Raw genomic sequence first — 16782 nt, 5'->3', positions numbered from 1 at the left:
GGGGTCTGGGTATATTGGACCGAGACACCGCCATGCCAAATTTGAAGCATTAGGCTCAGAAATGAAGGGCCTGGTGTTGGCGCAGTGTTAGGGCAGCGGCTTAGGATCCAAAAGGTCCTGAGTTCAAGCCCCGTTGGGCCACTGAATTAATACACCAGGGGGTTGATTCAGCCTGTCATCCTTCCGAGGTCGGCGAAATGAGTACCAGTGTACTGGGCCAGTGTATACCCTGGTTAAAATAGGTGTACCATATCCCTGTGTCGTAAGAGGTGACCAGGGTTGCGTCAGGAAGGGCATCCGGCGTAAAACATGTGCCAAATCACTATGCAGATCATACGGATGATCCGCTGTGGCGACCCCTAACGGGAGCAGCCGAGAGAAGAAGAAGAAGAAGAAGGCTCAGAAATGAAGGGATGGTGTGTGATGGGACAAGAGAAAAAAAAATCTCCCCTCCTCCCAGTAGAAGAAGAGACGTTTAATAATAATGCCAATAGCAAAAATAAAATAAATAAATAAAAATCCTTATTTCATAAGGTTTTGAAGCCAATACAGAAATCGACATAATGTGGAAAATAATTTTCAAGTTTATCTTTTCTCAAAAGACCTTGCGCCACGCACACAGGAATTACATTTAAAATGCTTAATGTTATGATCAGTTTTGACATCAATGATCTTCTGTTAAAGCATCACACTGGGAGGATGGGTTGCAGGTAATCATTGTTTTGGTTACAACACAAGGTGGGAGGCCGCGTACACGTGCCACTCACGGTGTGGTTGGTGTAGTTGCGTGTGAAGCACAGGTAACGGGTACTTTTTCCTTTGAACAAGCCACCCTTCCACAGATCAGCATCGGCACCATCAGGTGTGCACATCAGCTGATGTGAAGAGAAGAGAAGAGATGATTTGGGTTGGTGAGAACAATAAAAAGAGAAGGAAGCATTAACCTTCAAACAAACATTAAACAACTCTCACACAGAGCAAAATAATCAGCAGAACGGGCAACAAGAGTCTGGTTGTGCACGAACGTACCAGAGTGTAACCATCTGGGGTAGCCGCACGTGAAGCCACGATACCCAGAGCAGTAATTGGTTCCTGGGTGGGGGAAGCCTGCCAAAAGTGGTTCACCTCCGGCATGGTAGCTTCGGAATGCGCAAACGCAGGTTCGTACGCAGGCAGGAATCGAATATGGAAGGAGGGGCGAAATGACAAATGGCAATCAGGTGCAGGCCACTGCGAGTTATTTCATAAGATTTCGAAGCCAATGCAGAAATCGACATCATGTGGAAAATAATTTCCAAGTTTATCTTTTCTCAAAAGATCTTGCGCCACGCGCACAGAAATTAGATCTTGCAATCTGGCGCCACACCGCTGCTAGTTACAAACACAGCTTGTACTGTGGATCACTCACTTTTGTTCAAAGCCGAGGAACATTAATGCACAGACGTTCAAAATTGAATCTCGACAGATGAAAGAAACCTTGTTTTGCATTTATCTTGGCGAAATTTCAAACTTGAGCTCAGGCCGAGCGACTCTATTGGCTCGCAGAGTCTTTGGTGGACAGCAGAAACGTAAGCCAGCAGGAACATGCAAATTTTTTTGTATTTTTAAAAGCAAACTTCCAAATAGTTGTCAGTCTAAAGTAAGAACTTGAGCAATTTGTAACTGATCAACTGATTTTATTTTCCCAGACTGGATTAAGCTCTGCGCTTTGTCCTGAAGTTTCGACCCTTTCTGCCGAGAAACTATCCAAACAGTGGGTACAGAGCCTAGGGTCAAAGGACAAAGTCCTCAGCCGTGTCTTTAACAGTCAGTCGATCCATCAATAAAACCTCACTTTCAAAACCTCTACCCTTAGCTTACAGACAGCATAACCTCCCTTGCTATAAGTTAGCAGTTCACAAACTTTACGTAAAGGTGACCACATTCACACAGCAAACCTCTGAGTATGAACCACCCCCTAATCGATAAAAACATCTTCACAACTGAGAATATTGTATATACTAGTTTTGGAACTCCAGCCCAGAGCCTGCAGGGCGAGTGTGCCAATCTTGACCCACCTTCAGTGATCAATTTAAAGTGTTGATATTTCCACAAATTGATACTTTCTTCTTGAACACCCATATTTGGCCTTGCTGGACAGCACTGAAAAATTGTGATGTAAAACACCAAGTGATCAATTTTGAAGTTTATGTGATTATGTAGATATATTTTCTTCTTCTTCTTTTTCTTCTGGCTGCTCCCGTTAGGGGTCACCACAGCGGATCATCCGTTATGATCCGCATACTGATTTGGCACAGGTTTTTTTTTTTACACCGGATGCTCTTCCTGACGCAACCCTGGTCACCTCTTACGACACAGGGATAAGGATTGGGTTTCACCATGATTCCGGGCTGCCCTACACCCTCTCATAGCACGGCCCAGCGCAGAGCACCGGTCCTCAAGCGATCCTCCAACCCAAGCCTCCGAGTAGCTGGATTACAGGCGCACGCCACTACGCCCGGTTATGTATAAACACACACAAACACATATATCTCATGCTCTTCGAGCCGAAAAAGCTGCATAAAGCAACCGAGATGGCCTACACAAGATAAGCCATATATATATATATATATATATATATATATATATATATATATATATATATATATATATACATATACATATATATATATATACATATACATATATATATATATATATATATATATACATATACATATATATATATACATATACATATACATATATATATATATATATATATATATATATATACATATATACATATACATACATGCATTTGCTCTGAGATATTAAAAAAGAAGAGATATGCTGAATTATACAAAAGTACAGTATATTAAATGCACAATCGAACCCAATGTTACATTTTTAACTCCATAAACAAAGGTGGACAGAGGATACGTTTTCACCCTTGTCTATGTTTGTCTGAGCACGATGTCTAAAAAGGTTGTGGACGGGTTCAGACGAAATTTGGTGGACAGGCTGGGTGTGTGACAAGGAAGAATTGATTTGATTTTGGTAAAGATCCGGAATCCAATAATTTTTAAAGTAATTCTTCACCATGGAGTGATTAAAAATGATATACAACACGATATCTCAAAAGGTTATGGGCAAACTCAAACAAAAATTGGTGGACAACATTCAAATCCGGTCTATCAGTAGGTGACAAAACATGAAGTGAAACTTGCAGATCCGGCCGATCAACAATATCCTGTTGCCTTCACAAAGCTGTCCTCCATGGACAGGTGGCAAGAAAGAAGCCATAACTGAAAAATATGCATCTAAAATGTCATAGAATTTACAAAAAAGTATCTTAATAATACTGCAGGTGTGTGGAGAAAGGTTTTGTGGTCAGACGAGACGAAAATTGAACTTATATGTTTAAATCCAAAGCGTAATGTCTGGCGCAAGTCGAACACTGCATATCACCCTCACAACACCATCCCCACTGTCAAGAATGGTGGTGGCAGTATCATGTTATGGGGATGTGTTTCAATCAGCAGAGACTGGCAAGCTTGCCAAGATTGACGGGACAATGGAGAATCCTTGATAAAAACCTGCTCGAGTCGGCCATGAATCTGAAACTGGGTCGGAGAGTCACATTTCAGCAAGACAATGATTCGAAGCTCAAAGCTAAAGCCACACTGGAGTGGCTGAAAAAGAAGAAAACAAATGTTTTTGAGTGGCCCAGTCAAAGTCCTGACTTGAACCCAATTGAACATTTCTGGTGAGACATGAAGATTGCAGTCCATCGACGATCCCCATCAAACTTGGCAGAACGAGAGAAATTTTCACATGAAGAATGGGCAAAGATTTCACCATCTCACTGTGCAAAGCCGGTGGAGACGTACCCAAAAACACTCATAGCAGTCATTGCTACAAAAGGTGCTTCCACCAAGTACTGACCAAAGGGACTGAATACTTTTACAACCAGTGAACTTTAATTTGCACATGTTTTTTGCAGGTATTTCTGACAGGTAACCTCCTTAAACTATAACAGTATTTAGTTTGATCTCTTCAGATATATATATATATATATATATATATATATATATATATATATATATATATATATATATGTATATATATATGTATATATGTATATATATATGTATATATATATATATATATACATATATATATATATATACATATATATATACATATATACATATATATATACATATATATATATATATACATATATATATATATATATATATATATATATATATATATATATATATATATATATATATATATATTAGCCTGGTGTGTTGGCGCAGTGGTTAGGGCAGCGGCTTGGGATCCAAAAGGTCCTGAGTTCAAGCCCCGTTGGGCCACTGAATTAATACACCAGGGGGTTGACTCAGCCTGTCATCCTTCCTAGGTCGGCGAAATGAGTACCAGTATACTGGGCCGGTGTATACCCCGGTTAAAATAGGTGTACCATATCCCTGTGTCGTAAGAGGCGACCAGGGTTGCGTCTGGAAGGGCATCCGGCGTAAAACATGTGCCAAATCACTATGCGGATCGGATGATCCGCTGTGGCGACCCCTAATGGGAGCAGCCGAAAGGAGAAGAAGAAGAAGATATATATATATATATATATATATATATATATATATATATATATATATATATATATATATATATATATATATATATATATATATATATTGTTGCTGATTCGCGCCCGCCGGCGTGCTGACGGCCACGTAACTCGAATCGCGGCACGTCGCCCACCGGACGGACAATCCAGTCGTGACCCTCTCGGACTAACGCCGGGAACCAGTCACGGGTGGACCTTTCGGTCTCACCGCGATCGAGCCAATCAGCCCCCGCGTGGGATAGGGTTGCTCGCCAAATTCGACCTACCTAAGTACCCACACGGAGGGTAGACCGGGCGATCGCACCTCGCCGCAGGTCGACTTCGGACACGGGCCACTTAGGCGACCCGTTCCGTACTATCGGGATAACCGAGCGGTGTTATTCGTCGACCTCGACGGTTCGATTAATTATCGGGCGTATTCAGCCCACTACCAACCCTTTACGTGAAGCAAGATGAGGATTCAAAGAAAGAAATGACGAAGCGAAGCGGGAAACAGTTCAACACAAAGCACATTTATTCGCGGCACACGGGAAGCACACATATTCAATTCCACCAAAAGCACACAGAAAAGAAAAACACAATTCAATTTACACAAAAAGCAAAGGCGACAATGCAGATCTACTACCGATTACGCGAGCACACGGCAACACTTATACAATTTTACTTCACAGACGGCGCCGACAACACATACCCAAAACCAAGGAAAGAATACCCTCAAGAATGAGGCGGGCCTGAGGCCGAGACCGGGTCGGGCCTACCCGTCTGGTGATGAGACGCGGAGCGGCGATGGTGCCTCAACTCCGCGGGCCTCGCGGGCAGTGTCTGGTAGGGGGTGGGAAAGGGGCCCCCCTTGGTCGCACTATCTCAGCGCGGGGGGAAACAGGAGGGGGTTGCTGATGCTCGGGGTATAGAGGATTTTTATTGTCCCGCGACGAGCGTCTCCACCTCGGCCAGGTCGCGCTGTCGGCCTCCCTAGGGTGCAGCTCCCAGCACGACGCGAGCACCCCTCGTCTGCCCTCGCCGCCTCTCCACAGCTCCGTCCCCTCCGCTCCGACTCCAACGCACACGACGACCAGCTCCTTCTTGCCAACTCCACCACCCACGAAGTCTTGACTCTGTTCCCTCTCGACTCTCCTACTCTACTGGACTGACGAACACGGCCGCTTATATCAGCCCCGTGGCTTCGCCCTCTCATCTTTGACCCCCTCCCTTCGACCTTTCACCTCGCTCCCCATTGGCCCGAGAAAAAGTGGGCGTGAATGCTTTTTGATCCATAAATTTGCATATATCGATCGCCCTCCAACGCCCTGGGGGCGGGGCCAATTCGCCCCTCGCTCACCGATTGGACGGCAAAAAGTGGGCGTGTGTCGTTTTTGATCCGTTTTTGAAGCACAAAATCCGTGATTTTGTACACGCTGTTCGGCGCGCGCCCTGCACGAGTCCAACACCGGTACCCACAAGCGGCGCAAGAACGGTGGCGATGCGACGGTTGCGAGGTGTGACGTGAAGGTCGTGGCGGTGGGTGGTTGATGTGGTGGTCGGTGGTGGTAACAATGGCGGTTGGTCTAAATTAAAGATAGTAAAAGAAAAACGGCTATCCTGAAGAGTCGCAGCACGCATAAATGACATGTATTCCCACTAGACAACGGGTTTGGGCCTAACTACACATATACTTACCGAGATACCTCACCTAAGGGACCTGAATGGTGGTTTGCGAATTTGGTAACCACAACACTACCCCCTCCCCTTTTTACAGACTCGTCCCGAGTCTTCAAATTTTCGTGTGCCATCATGTGTAGTTTTCCCCTAGTACATTTTACCTACGGATCCCTGAGTGCGACATTCATGGTATTCGTGTCCCCAAAATAAATAACCTGAGGGCTGCGTAACTACCTAAACAAACTCACTCACACGGACGACTTAAATAAAATTGCCGGCGCTAGACAGACATGCCGGGGGCGCACTCATATTTACAGTACATCTTAACCTTAACTTACAAATTTTACACTAAACCATGGCCCAGGATCATTGAACTCTGCAAAAAGAAAGCAGTTAGCAGGGAGCCAGGCTGCCCGCATGCAGTCTCTGGCTCAAACAATGCAGGTGACAGGGAACGTGGCTGGCTGCTCACACGCAGTCCAAGGCCTTCCCTTTTGAACTGAACGCAGTGAACCACAACGGTGCATGGGCTGCACAAACGCAGTCTCCGTGCCAGCTCAAGTGGCACACGCAATGAACACTACAAATGGATGCATGAACACAAACACGGTGCACGGGCCGCCACTGCAGGCCCGTGTTGTAGCTGCCAACAGGGCAGTTCTTGCAGCTTGCAAACTGTTGCTTTTACGATCCTGGCGCACATGGCAATGAACCGGGGGGGGGGGGGGGGCAAAGCAAAAATTCAACGGGGCTGGTGAACCTGGGCAGTGGGCATGGCATGGCAAAGGCAGCAGGCAAACACAGCCCGCAGAAGAAGGCCGCTGCAGGCAAACACAGCCGGCAGATGAACTGGCCGGCACAGGCCTCGCAGCAAAACACGGCCAGCCGATGGCACAGGCCTTGCAGCACAGCAGCTGCAGACGAAGTGGGCCGGCACAGGCCTTGAAGAAAAACAGCCAGCCGGCAGATGAAGTGGGCCGGCACAGGCCTTGCAGTAAAAACAGCCAGCCGGCAGATGAAGTGGGCCGGCACAGGCCTTGCAGTAACACAGCCAGCAGATGAAGCTGGCCAGCCTTTGCCGTTCAGTGGAGGTTGGTGGAGGGAGTGCGGTGGTGCTGGCCACTCGGAAGGCGGGCTCGGACCTACCTACCTGTCTCCCTCCCAACCTATCGCCTTTGCCTGTCACTGTACATACCCACTCCCTTAATTTGTCAAACCCCAATTTAGCCCCAACTTATTTTTTTGTTGTTTTTATTTTTACTTCCCCACTATAAATCGTCCCCTAACCCCCTTTATCGTCTTTGTTCGGCTAACCTATCCTGTCACCTAGCCTACTCCCAACCCCTACGTTCCCTTCCCGGAGGGGAACAAGGGAGAGCTAACGTCCTGTGCCGAGGCCCAACGAAGCCTCAGAATGGCCTCCCCAGAGTTCGGCGATCTATAACCAAAGTGGGTCCAGCGGCCCACAACGAGAGCGAGGGGATGGATGGTGCGGAGGGGTACATCTCCTAATCTACCCCAACCATTTAACTGTTAAACTACCCCGGGGCTTTCAACAAGCGCCTCTCGCTTAAACTATTGGTTCAAACAACCCAGATTCCCGTCGCCTGTGTTGGTGTCCTCACAATTTCGGGCCTCGCCCCCCAATTTTCTCTCCGTGCCCTCACACGGTCTCCTGGCTGGGACACGTGGCTCCCTTTGGCAGGCACGACCCTCTGCCGATTCTCCCGCTATGGCACCCCCGGGCACTACACTGCCTCCGAGCCTACCAGCTCCCTAACACCGGGGAGTGCCCCCCATGGCACCTCCCCTGAAACGCACACGTGGCAGGCTGGCTTCCCGGGCCCCTTTCCGAGGGTCACCCTTGCCCACAACACTGCCCACGCGGCTAATGGCGCCCCGGGCCCCCGCACCAAGCAGGCGCACCCGTGCCCACTACTCTATCCCGGCCCCCCATGGGCCCATGGCCTACCGTGGCCGACTAGCCTGGTGCCCGGGGTACCCACTCAGCGATACTCACCTTTCGCAGCCACGCTCCCAAGCCTGTCAACAGGGCTCCTGCACCCCTCCAAATGGGTATCGAGCCTACACTCCCACCAACAACAAAACGACCTCCATTTTTGTTAATTTGACTAACCCAGCTAACTCACTCTACACTGACCCCGGGGGTCCCTTGGGCGGGAGTCACTCCTCCCCCCAATCACTCATCGCACCATGCATTCCCCATTCACTCCATACACACAGACCCGCTGGCCTCACTCACTCACCAAGCACATGCTTCCAATCCACTCACCAACAACTCTTCAACACACACACCACTGAACTCTGCCATCCTTCTATCTGCATCCCCTAACTAACTCGTGCTCCCACGTCGTCCCTTAAACTACAGCACGTTCCTTTTAACACTACGTAGCTAAACTACGTCCCCTCTACACATCCAAAGTCTGTCACTGTCTCCTAACTCAAAAATTCATTTTATTTCCCAACCTAAATCTCGCTACAATCCCTCTAACTAATCCATTCCACGGACTCCATGAGGACTTACCCCTGCCCCATGAAGTCGGTCTAGCTAAGCTAACCCTTCCCCCTAACTAGTTTCCATCCTGTGCCCAGGCAAGGGGGTCTTCCACCCCTTGCCCAGGAATCCTTTGCACCCGAAAGTGAGGCTTGTTCTTTTTTTTTTTCTTTACATGCGCAGCGCCAGCGCGGCAACTCGCGCACTTTGCACCTGCCCGTAACGTCATGCAGCTGCACGTGTACCTCGTCCCTCCTTGGACAGTACCATCCGGCCGGGATACCCCTCCTGCCGGATTCCAACCCCACGTGCAGCCATGACGTCACCGTGCGCATAAAAAAAACACAAGCCCCCACGTCTCGAGGGGTTCCCCACGCGAACACATGTGCTTTGCCCGTTGGAGCTTAACACACACGATCGCGTGGAGAACCCGTCCGGTCCAAATCCGTTTACCTGCCTAAACTTTGTCCGTCCGCGGGATCGGCAAATCCACCGCTGGCGTTTCCGGACCGGGACGTCACTCTCGCAAGCGAGCACGTGGCGGTCTCGTGCGTTGCACAGCACGAACCGCGTGCTCACTGCTGGGTGAACCCGGCACGGTCCCCGAAACAACTACAGCCGCTACTCGGCTTTCTCTCCTCTGTCGCCGTCTCCGTCTCCATTCCACACACGCATACCTGCGTGTTACGACGCACACAGTCCACTCCATCACATTCACACCGGGAGACGCGGCTGCGTGCTCCCGCATGCCAACCGACATCTCCCTCACATACCGCTCTCTCACACACACGGTCTCCCTTGCATACGGCCGTTCACTCACGCGTGCCTCACTACTCACACAAACCATACTACTCACACACGCGGGGGCACTCAACCGCTGTGCCTCATCCACACACCGTTCCTCACTCATACACGCGGGGGCACTCAACCGCGGTGCCTCATCCACACACGGTGCCTCACCCACACACGCGGGGGCACTCACCCGCGGTTCCTCACTCATACAGGCCGTTTCACTCACACACACGGCCTCACTCACACACGGTGCCTCACCCACGCACGGCGTGCTGGGAAGCACGTACTCTGGCTCCATCGCCACCACACCACTCACACACGGGGTCGCTTCCACACACGGGGACGCACTCACACCTTGCACCACACACACAGGGACAACTACACTGGGGATTCGTGTCCCCACAAGGGTCTCCGGGGCCTCTATACCCCCCAAGCTCTCCGTGCACCCGTTCGCAGCACTCATCCCCTCAACCTCGCAAAGCACGACCGAACTCACCTGGTCGTGACTCGCCTCAAGGGGGCAGACTCCCTCCCCTCGTTCCTGGAGGAGGCCATCCATTTTTTCTGTCTCCCGTGTCTCTATACATTTATAAGTTTCTGTTGTCCCCTCCTGTCTCTTCGTCTCCGCTTATTTCTGGCGTCTTTCCCTTATCTTTATGTAGGTCAACCTTGCTTTCTCTTTAAGTCGCTCCCGTCCTTCCCTGTTTTTCACTCCTTGCTCTTTCACGATCTCCGCGTACCTCATCCTTGCTCTCCGTATTAATTGTTCTTTTCTCTCCCTCGCAATTACTTTCACCTCGTCTCTTGTCTCCCGAATTACTTTTTCCTTACCCGCCTCCACCGCGGGCCTGTCAGCCGTTGCACCCCCTTCCAGCTCGTTTGCTCCCACACGTGGAGTCGCCATTCCCAGCTCCTTGGTCACGGCCTTCATGCCCGCCTGCAGGCATCGGCCCATGTTCTGCGTCTCACCCCGTAGTTCTTTCATTTCTTTTTTCATTTGCTGTGTATTCGCATCTATCGTCGTTTTCACTTCATTCATTTGCTTGTTCATGTCTTTCATTTCGTTTTTCATTTCATTTGTATTTGTATCCATCTTTTCTGTCATTGCCGCCAGCATGGCGCATAACTGGGCCATGTCGGATGCACTCAGCTGAGCCGTTTCGGCCAGGGTTGGGGAAGGGTTTTGGTGGAGAGGGGGGGGGAGGTGTCATACACCGCGGCTGCTGCCGCACCTATTTCGGGCTCTGGGTTCAGTTGGGCGAGTCCGTGTTCCTGCACAATCAACATTTCCTGCTCGGGGATTCCATCCTGGACCATGGATCCTACACATTCTACATCCATTTCTAATACCCCCAGCTCCCGCTCGCCTTGAGACGCCATCTTGCTTCTCTTAAAGGGTTAATTTGAATCGCTCGTAATTTGGAGGGAATCGGGGGTCGCTTCTCTCACCCCTGGACCGATTCCCGTGAATTTAGCCGGAGACAGGAGAGCCCGTTTTCCTGTTCTCCGATACCAGTGCCGCGAGGAGGGCGATGAATTTGTATCGCACGACCTGACACCAGTGTTGCTGATTCGCGCCCGCCGGCGTGCTGACGGCCACGTAACTCGAATCGCGGCACGTCGCCCACCGGACGGACAATCCAGTCATGACCCTCTCGGACTAACGCCGGGAACCAGTCACGGGTGGACCTTTCGGTCTCACCGCGATCGAGCCAATCAGCCCCCGCGTGGGATAGGGTTGCTCGCCAAATTCGACCTACCTTAGTACCCACACGGAGGGTAGACCGGGCGATCGCACCTCGCCGCAGGTCGACTTCGGACACGGGCCACTTAAGCGACCCGTTCCGTACTATCGGGATAACCGAGCGGTGTTATTCGTCGACCTCGACGGTTCGATTAATTATCGGGCGTATTCAGCCCACTACCAACCCTTTACGTGAAGCAAGATGAGGATTCAAAGAAAGAAATGACGAAGCGAAGCGGGAAACAGATCAACACAAAGCACATTTATTCGCGGCACACGGGAAGCACACATATTCAATTCCACCAAAAGCACACAGAAAAGAAAAACACAATTCAATTTACACAAAAAGCAAAGGCGACAATGCAGATCTACTACCGATTACGCGAGCACACGGCAACACATACAATTTTACTTCACAGACGGCGCCGACAACACATACCCAAAACCACGGAAAGAATACCCTCAAGGATGAGGCGGGCCTGAGGCCGAGACCGGGTCGGGCCTACCCGTCTGGTGATGAGACGCGGAGCGGCGATGGTGCCTCAACTCCGCGGGCCTCGCGGGCAGTGTCTGGTAGGGGGTGGGAAAGGGGCCCCCCTTGGTCGCACTATCTCAGCGCGGGGGGAAACAGGAGGGGGTTGCTGATGCTCGGGGTATAGAGGATTTTTATTGTCCCGCGACGAGCGTCTCCACCTCGGCCAGGTCGCGCTGTCGGCCTCCCTAGGGTGCAGCTCCCTGCACGACGCGAGCACCCCCTCGTCTGCCCTCGCCGCCTCTCCACAGCTCCGTCCCCTCCGCTCCGACTCCAATGCACACGACGACCAGCTCCTTCTTGCCAACTCCACCACCCACGAAGTCTTGACTCTCTGTTCCCTCTCGACTCTCCTACTCTACTGGACTGACGAACACGGCCGCTTATATCAGCCCCGTGGCTTCGCCCTCTCATCTTTGACCCCCTCCCTTCGACCTTTCACCTCGCTCCCCATTGGCCCGAGAAAAAGTGGGCGTGAATGCTTTTTGATCCATAAATTTGCATATATCGATCGCCCTCCAACGCCCTGGGGGCGGGGCCAATTCGCCCCTCGCTCACCGATTGGACGGCAAAAAGTGGGCGTGTGTCGTTTTTGATCCGTTTTTGAAGCACAAAATCCGTGATTTTGTACACGCTGTTCGGCGCGCGCCCTGCACGAGTCCAACACCGGTACCCACATGCGGCGCAAGAACGGTGGCGATGCGACGGTTGCGAGGTGTGACGTGAAGGTCGTGGCGGTGGGTGGTTGATGTGGTGGTCGGTGGTGGTAACAATGGCGGTTGGTCCAAATTAAAGATAGTAAAAGAAAAACGGCTATCCTGAAGAGTCGCAGCACGCATAAATGACATGTATTCCCACTAGACAACGGGTTTGGGCCTAACTACACATATACTTACCGAGATACCTCACCTAAGGGACCTGAATGGTGGTTTGCGAATTTGGTAACCACAACAATATATATATATAGTCCGCTTCTGCTCACTGCCAGAGGGTTGAGCACTGGCGGTGATCAATTTGGCAGATGCTGAGAGACTTCTTCAGGGAGTCTTTGTAGCGTTTCTTTGGAGCACCTACGTCACCGTGGCCAGAGGACAGCTCTCCATACAGCACGATCGTGGGCAGGCGGTGATCCTACATTCTGGAAACGTGCCCTGCCCAGCGTAGCTGAGTCTTCAGCAACATGGCCTCTATGCTATTGACCTCCACTCGTTCAAGGACTTCAATGTTGGTGACGAAGTCACTCCAATGAATGTTGAGGATTGAGCGAAGACAGCGCTGGTGGAAATGCTTGAGGAGTTGTAGGTGGCGACGGTAGGTAACCCATGACTCGGCACTGTACAGGAGTGTGGTCAGTACGGCTGCATGGTACACACTGATATTTGTGCCCTTCTTCAGATGCCGATTGTTCCACACTCGCTTGTAGAGTCTTCCAAATGCACTGCTTGCTTTCGCCAGCCTATTGTCGATTTCCTTGTCAATCTTGGTATCTGAAGATATGGTGCACCCCAGGGAGCAGAACTGGTGGACTGTCTTCAGCTCCGACTGGCCAATGGAGGTGTGAGGAGGGTGGTACTCTTCCTGAAGTGAGGGTTGGTGCAAGACTTCTGTCTTCTTCAGGCTGACTTCAAGTCCGAAGAGCTGTGCAGCCTCTGCAAAGCAGGATGTTAAACGCTGCAGGGCTGTCTCAGTGTGAGCAACAAGGGCAGCATCATCGGCGAACAAAAGCTCTCGGATCAGTTGCTCCATGGTCTTTGTGTGGGCCTGTAATGCTCCTGTTGGCTCTGAAACCACACTGGCTCTCTGGGAGATAATCTTCAGCAATAGCTGGTATCAGTCTGTTGAGCAGGAGTCTGGCAAGGATCTTACCTGCGATAGACAGCAACGTGATTCCCCGATAGTTGGAGCAGTCCAACTTCTCCCCTTTGTTTTTGTACAGGGTGATGATGACTGCATCACGGAGATCCTGTGGCAGCTTGCCCTGCTCCCAACAGCAGATGAAGAGCTCATGGAGTTTGGTATGTAGCATTAGGCCCCCGTGCTTCCAAATCTCCGGTGGAATGTCATCAACTCCCACTGCCTTGCCACTCTTCAGCTGTTCAATTAGTTTGGTGATCTCGTCGATAGTGTGTTGCTCATCCAGTTCCGTTTTCACTGGCTGTTGGGAGATGCAGAGAATTGCTGCATCTTGAACAGTGCGGTTAGCACTGAAGAGAGCTTGAAAGTGTTCTGACCAGCGGCTCAGGATGGATGCCTTATCAGTGAGAAGCGCCAATCCGTCTGTGCTGAGCAGGAGACACAGGACTTGGTGTGTAGGGCCGTACACTGCCTTTCAGGCTTCGTAGAACCCTCTGTAGTCACCAGTGTCCGTGCAAAGTTGAGTTCTTTCTGTGAGGTTGGTCCACCACTCGTTCTGGATCTCTCGAAGCTTGGGCTGGAGGTTACTGCATACAAGGCGGAAGGCAACTTTCTTCTCAGGATAAGACGGCTGAACTACGTGGGCCTGGTGAGCTGATCTCTTCATCACCAGCAATTCCTGGATCTCTTGGTTGTTTACATCAAACCAGTCTTTGTTCTTCTTTGTAACAAACCCGAGGACTTCTTCAGAATCTGCAGAATGGCAACCTTCAGGTGTTCCCAAAGTGTTTCAGGGGAGGGGTCTGTGGGGCAGCTTGAATCAACAAGCCTCGACTCCTGGCTTGCCTGGAAGTCAGCTTTCACTTCAGCTGACTGAAGTCTGCCGACCTGGAGCTTCCTTCTTGGGGGGGCCTCCTTTCTTTGGTTTGGGTTTAGAGTGAAGTCAGAGTTTGCAGCACACAAGGCGATGATCAGTGTGACATTCTGCGCTGGGCATCACTCTGGTGTGCAAGACATCCTTGAAGTCTCGCTGGCGCACTACGACATAGTCGAGGAGGTTCCAATGTTTGGACCGGCGATGCATCCATGTTGTTTTCAGGCTGTCTTTTTGCTGGAAGATGGTGTTTGTGATGGTGAGTTGCTGCTCTGCACAGAACTCCAACAGCAAGCGCCCGTTGTCGTTGCAGTTACCAACACCCTGCTTCCCAAATACTCCTTTCCAAGCTACAGAATCTTTGCCCACCCTGGCATTGAAGTCACCATGGATTATGACTTTTTCATCTGCAGGGGTGCTTTGAAGGAGGCTACGGAGGTCAGAGTAAAACTTGTCCTTTTCTGCAGGCTCTGCTTGGAGAGTCGGAGAGTACACACTGACCAGTGTGACGTACTGTTGGTTTCTGAGAGGGAGGCGCATGGAGATGATGTGGTCAGAATGACCCGTTGGCAGGTTTTCAAGCTTGGAAGCAATGGAGTTTCTGACCATGAAGGCAACGTCTGAAAGGTGTCTCTCTGTGGCTGGTTTGCCTGACCAATAGAGGGTGTATCCGGCGCCGTGTTCAAGGAGGCTGCCTACCTCTGGGAAGCGGACTTCGCTAAGAGCTGCGATGTCGATATCGAGTCGCGACAGCTCATGTACAATTGGAGCAGAACCGCGTACCGGATGGTGGCTATCATCTGCGTCAAGCATGGTCCTGATGTTCCAGCATGCTATTTTCAGTCCTTTTGCACCCTTAGAGGTGGGTGTGTACCTTTTTGACTTTGAAGTTGCTCGACCGCGTTTAGTAGATGCCCGTTGACCACGGCTAGCCAACTGGGGTCAAAAGGAGACGAGCTTTGGTTAGGCCACCTTTTCTAGGCCCCTCTCCATGTGAAGCAAGCAGTGCTGTCCCTGAAAAGGGCTGCTTGGTCGTTCAGGGTGTACCGAGTAATAACGTCGTCTCCAGGTCAACATCAGGCGACCAATATCCTGAACTGCCTGCATGCAGGATTGGGACTACGGCTTCTAGTGTCATCATCCACCTGCCATTTTCGCCCCTTTCCCATCACTACAGGACTTTGAAGGGGAAGGGGAAGGGGGGGGGGGCTCGGACATGGACGTTTCCTTTGAGCCTGCGCAATGTAGTTTTAAGGTGGAGTTCAGTCTGCGCAGTACTGGCCCCACCCTTTGAATCCGGGTTAATCTGCCATGGCCGAGCAAGCTGGGACGGTGACAGCAAGGTCCTCAGGTCATAGGTTTGAAATGAGAGTTTTCCTTCTCCCAGATGAACTGCCTGATAAGGCTAACGAGCTCCATCTATCCGAGACGCGTGGAGGGTGGGGGCATCTCACTCCCCATGCAGGCCCAAAAGGACCTGCCCATTGCATATATATATATATATATATATATATATATATATATATATATATATATATATATATATATACACACTGGAAAACATGTAAATATGTGTATACTGTATATATGTATATATGCTGACAGGATACTCGCCTCGAAGCTATCTAGCCTGGATTTGAATCTCAGACAAGCTATATACTGTCATCTCAGTGTTTCACAGGCTGGGTGTTTCATCAATGTGTCCCTCAGAAAGACATTAAACAGGTGTCCCATCTGCCAGCATTTGTTGGTGGACATTAAAGATCCCATGGTGTCCTTAATGAAGAGTTGGCAAGATATAATCTGCATCATGAACAAATTCCAAATTCCTGCCATAACTACTCGTTAGGGCGGTGGAAAACTATCCAGCATGATCCTGGCCAAGAAACTGCTTCGGCAGAACCAACGGGCTTTGGCATCTTTGAAGGCCTTCTGTTGCAGCTACCATTAGATTAATTTTAGGAATTCTGACAGTCAGACCAAAGGCTCCATTTACCAAATGAGATTCACGCATGACTTTCTCTCATTGCCTGATAAGGATAAGTGTTGATAAGGAGTGCGGAATCATCAGCAAGTTGGCATTCATTTAAACACACCTGAAATCAGCATTATGTGTATACCTCCAAAAGTATTTTTTATTATTATTATTTTTTTGTATACCTTGTCGAGGTTCGTGTGA

At 50.0% G+C, this 16782-nt stretch overlaps 1 protein-coding gene across 5 annotated transcripts in view; it reads right to left on the bottom strand.

Annotated features, from left to right (window-relative positions):
• LOC147013374 (multivesicular body subunit 12B-like) overlaps nucleotides 1–16782 on the bottom strand; it is a 50554-nt gene that overhangs the window by 21093 nt on the left and 12679 nt on the right. For all 5 annotated transcript variants that reach the window (XM_085855145.1, XM_085855146.1, XM_085855144.1 and 2 more), the window contains 2 exons: nucleotides 1030–1139; nucleotides 768–875 (listed from right to left, as the gene is read on the bottom strand). In XM_085855145.1, the coding sequence (XP_085711271.1) occupies nucleotides 768–875; nucleotides 1030–1134 (213 nt within the window). In that variant the 5' untranslated portion in view covers nucleotides 1135–1139. The remainder of the gene's footprint in view (nucleotides 1–767; nucleotides 876–1029; nucleotides 1140–16782) is intronic.

Source organism: Eptatretus burgeri, chromosome 14 (genome assembly GCF_056783735.1).
Source record: "Eptatretus burgeri isolate ZD-2024b chromosome 14, Ebu_testis_v1, whole genome shotgun sequence".
NCBI classification, from domain to species: domain Eukaryota; kingdom Metazoa; phylum Chordata; class Myxini; order Myxiniformes; family Myxinidae; genus Eptatretus; species Eptatretus burgeri.
Note: the sequence above shows the minus strand (reverse complement) of the source record. Positions and strands in the feature narration are given on the sequence as shown.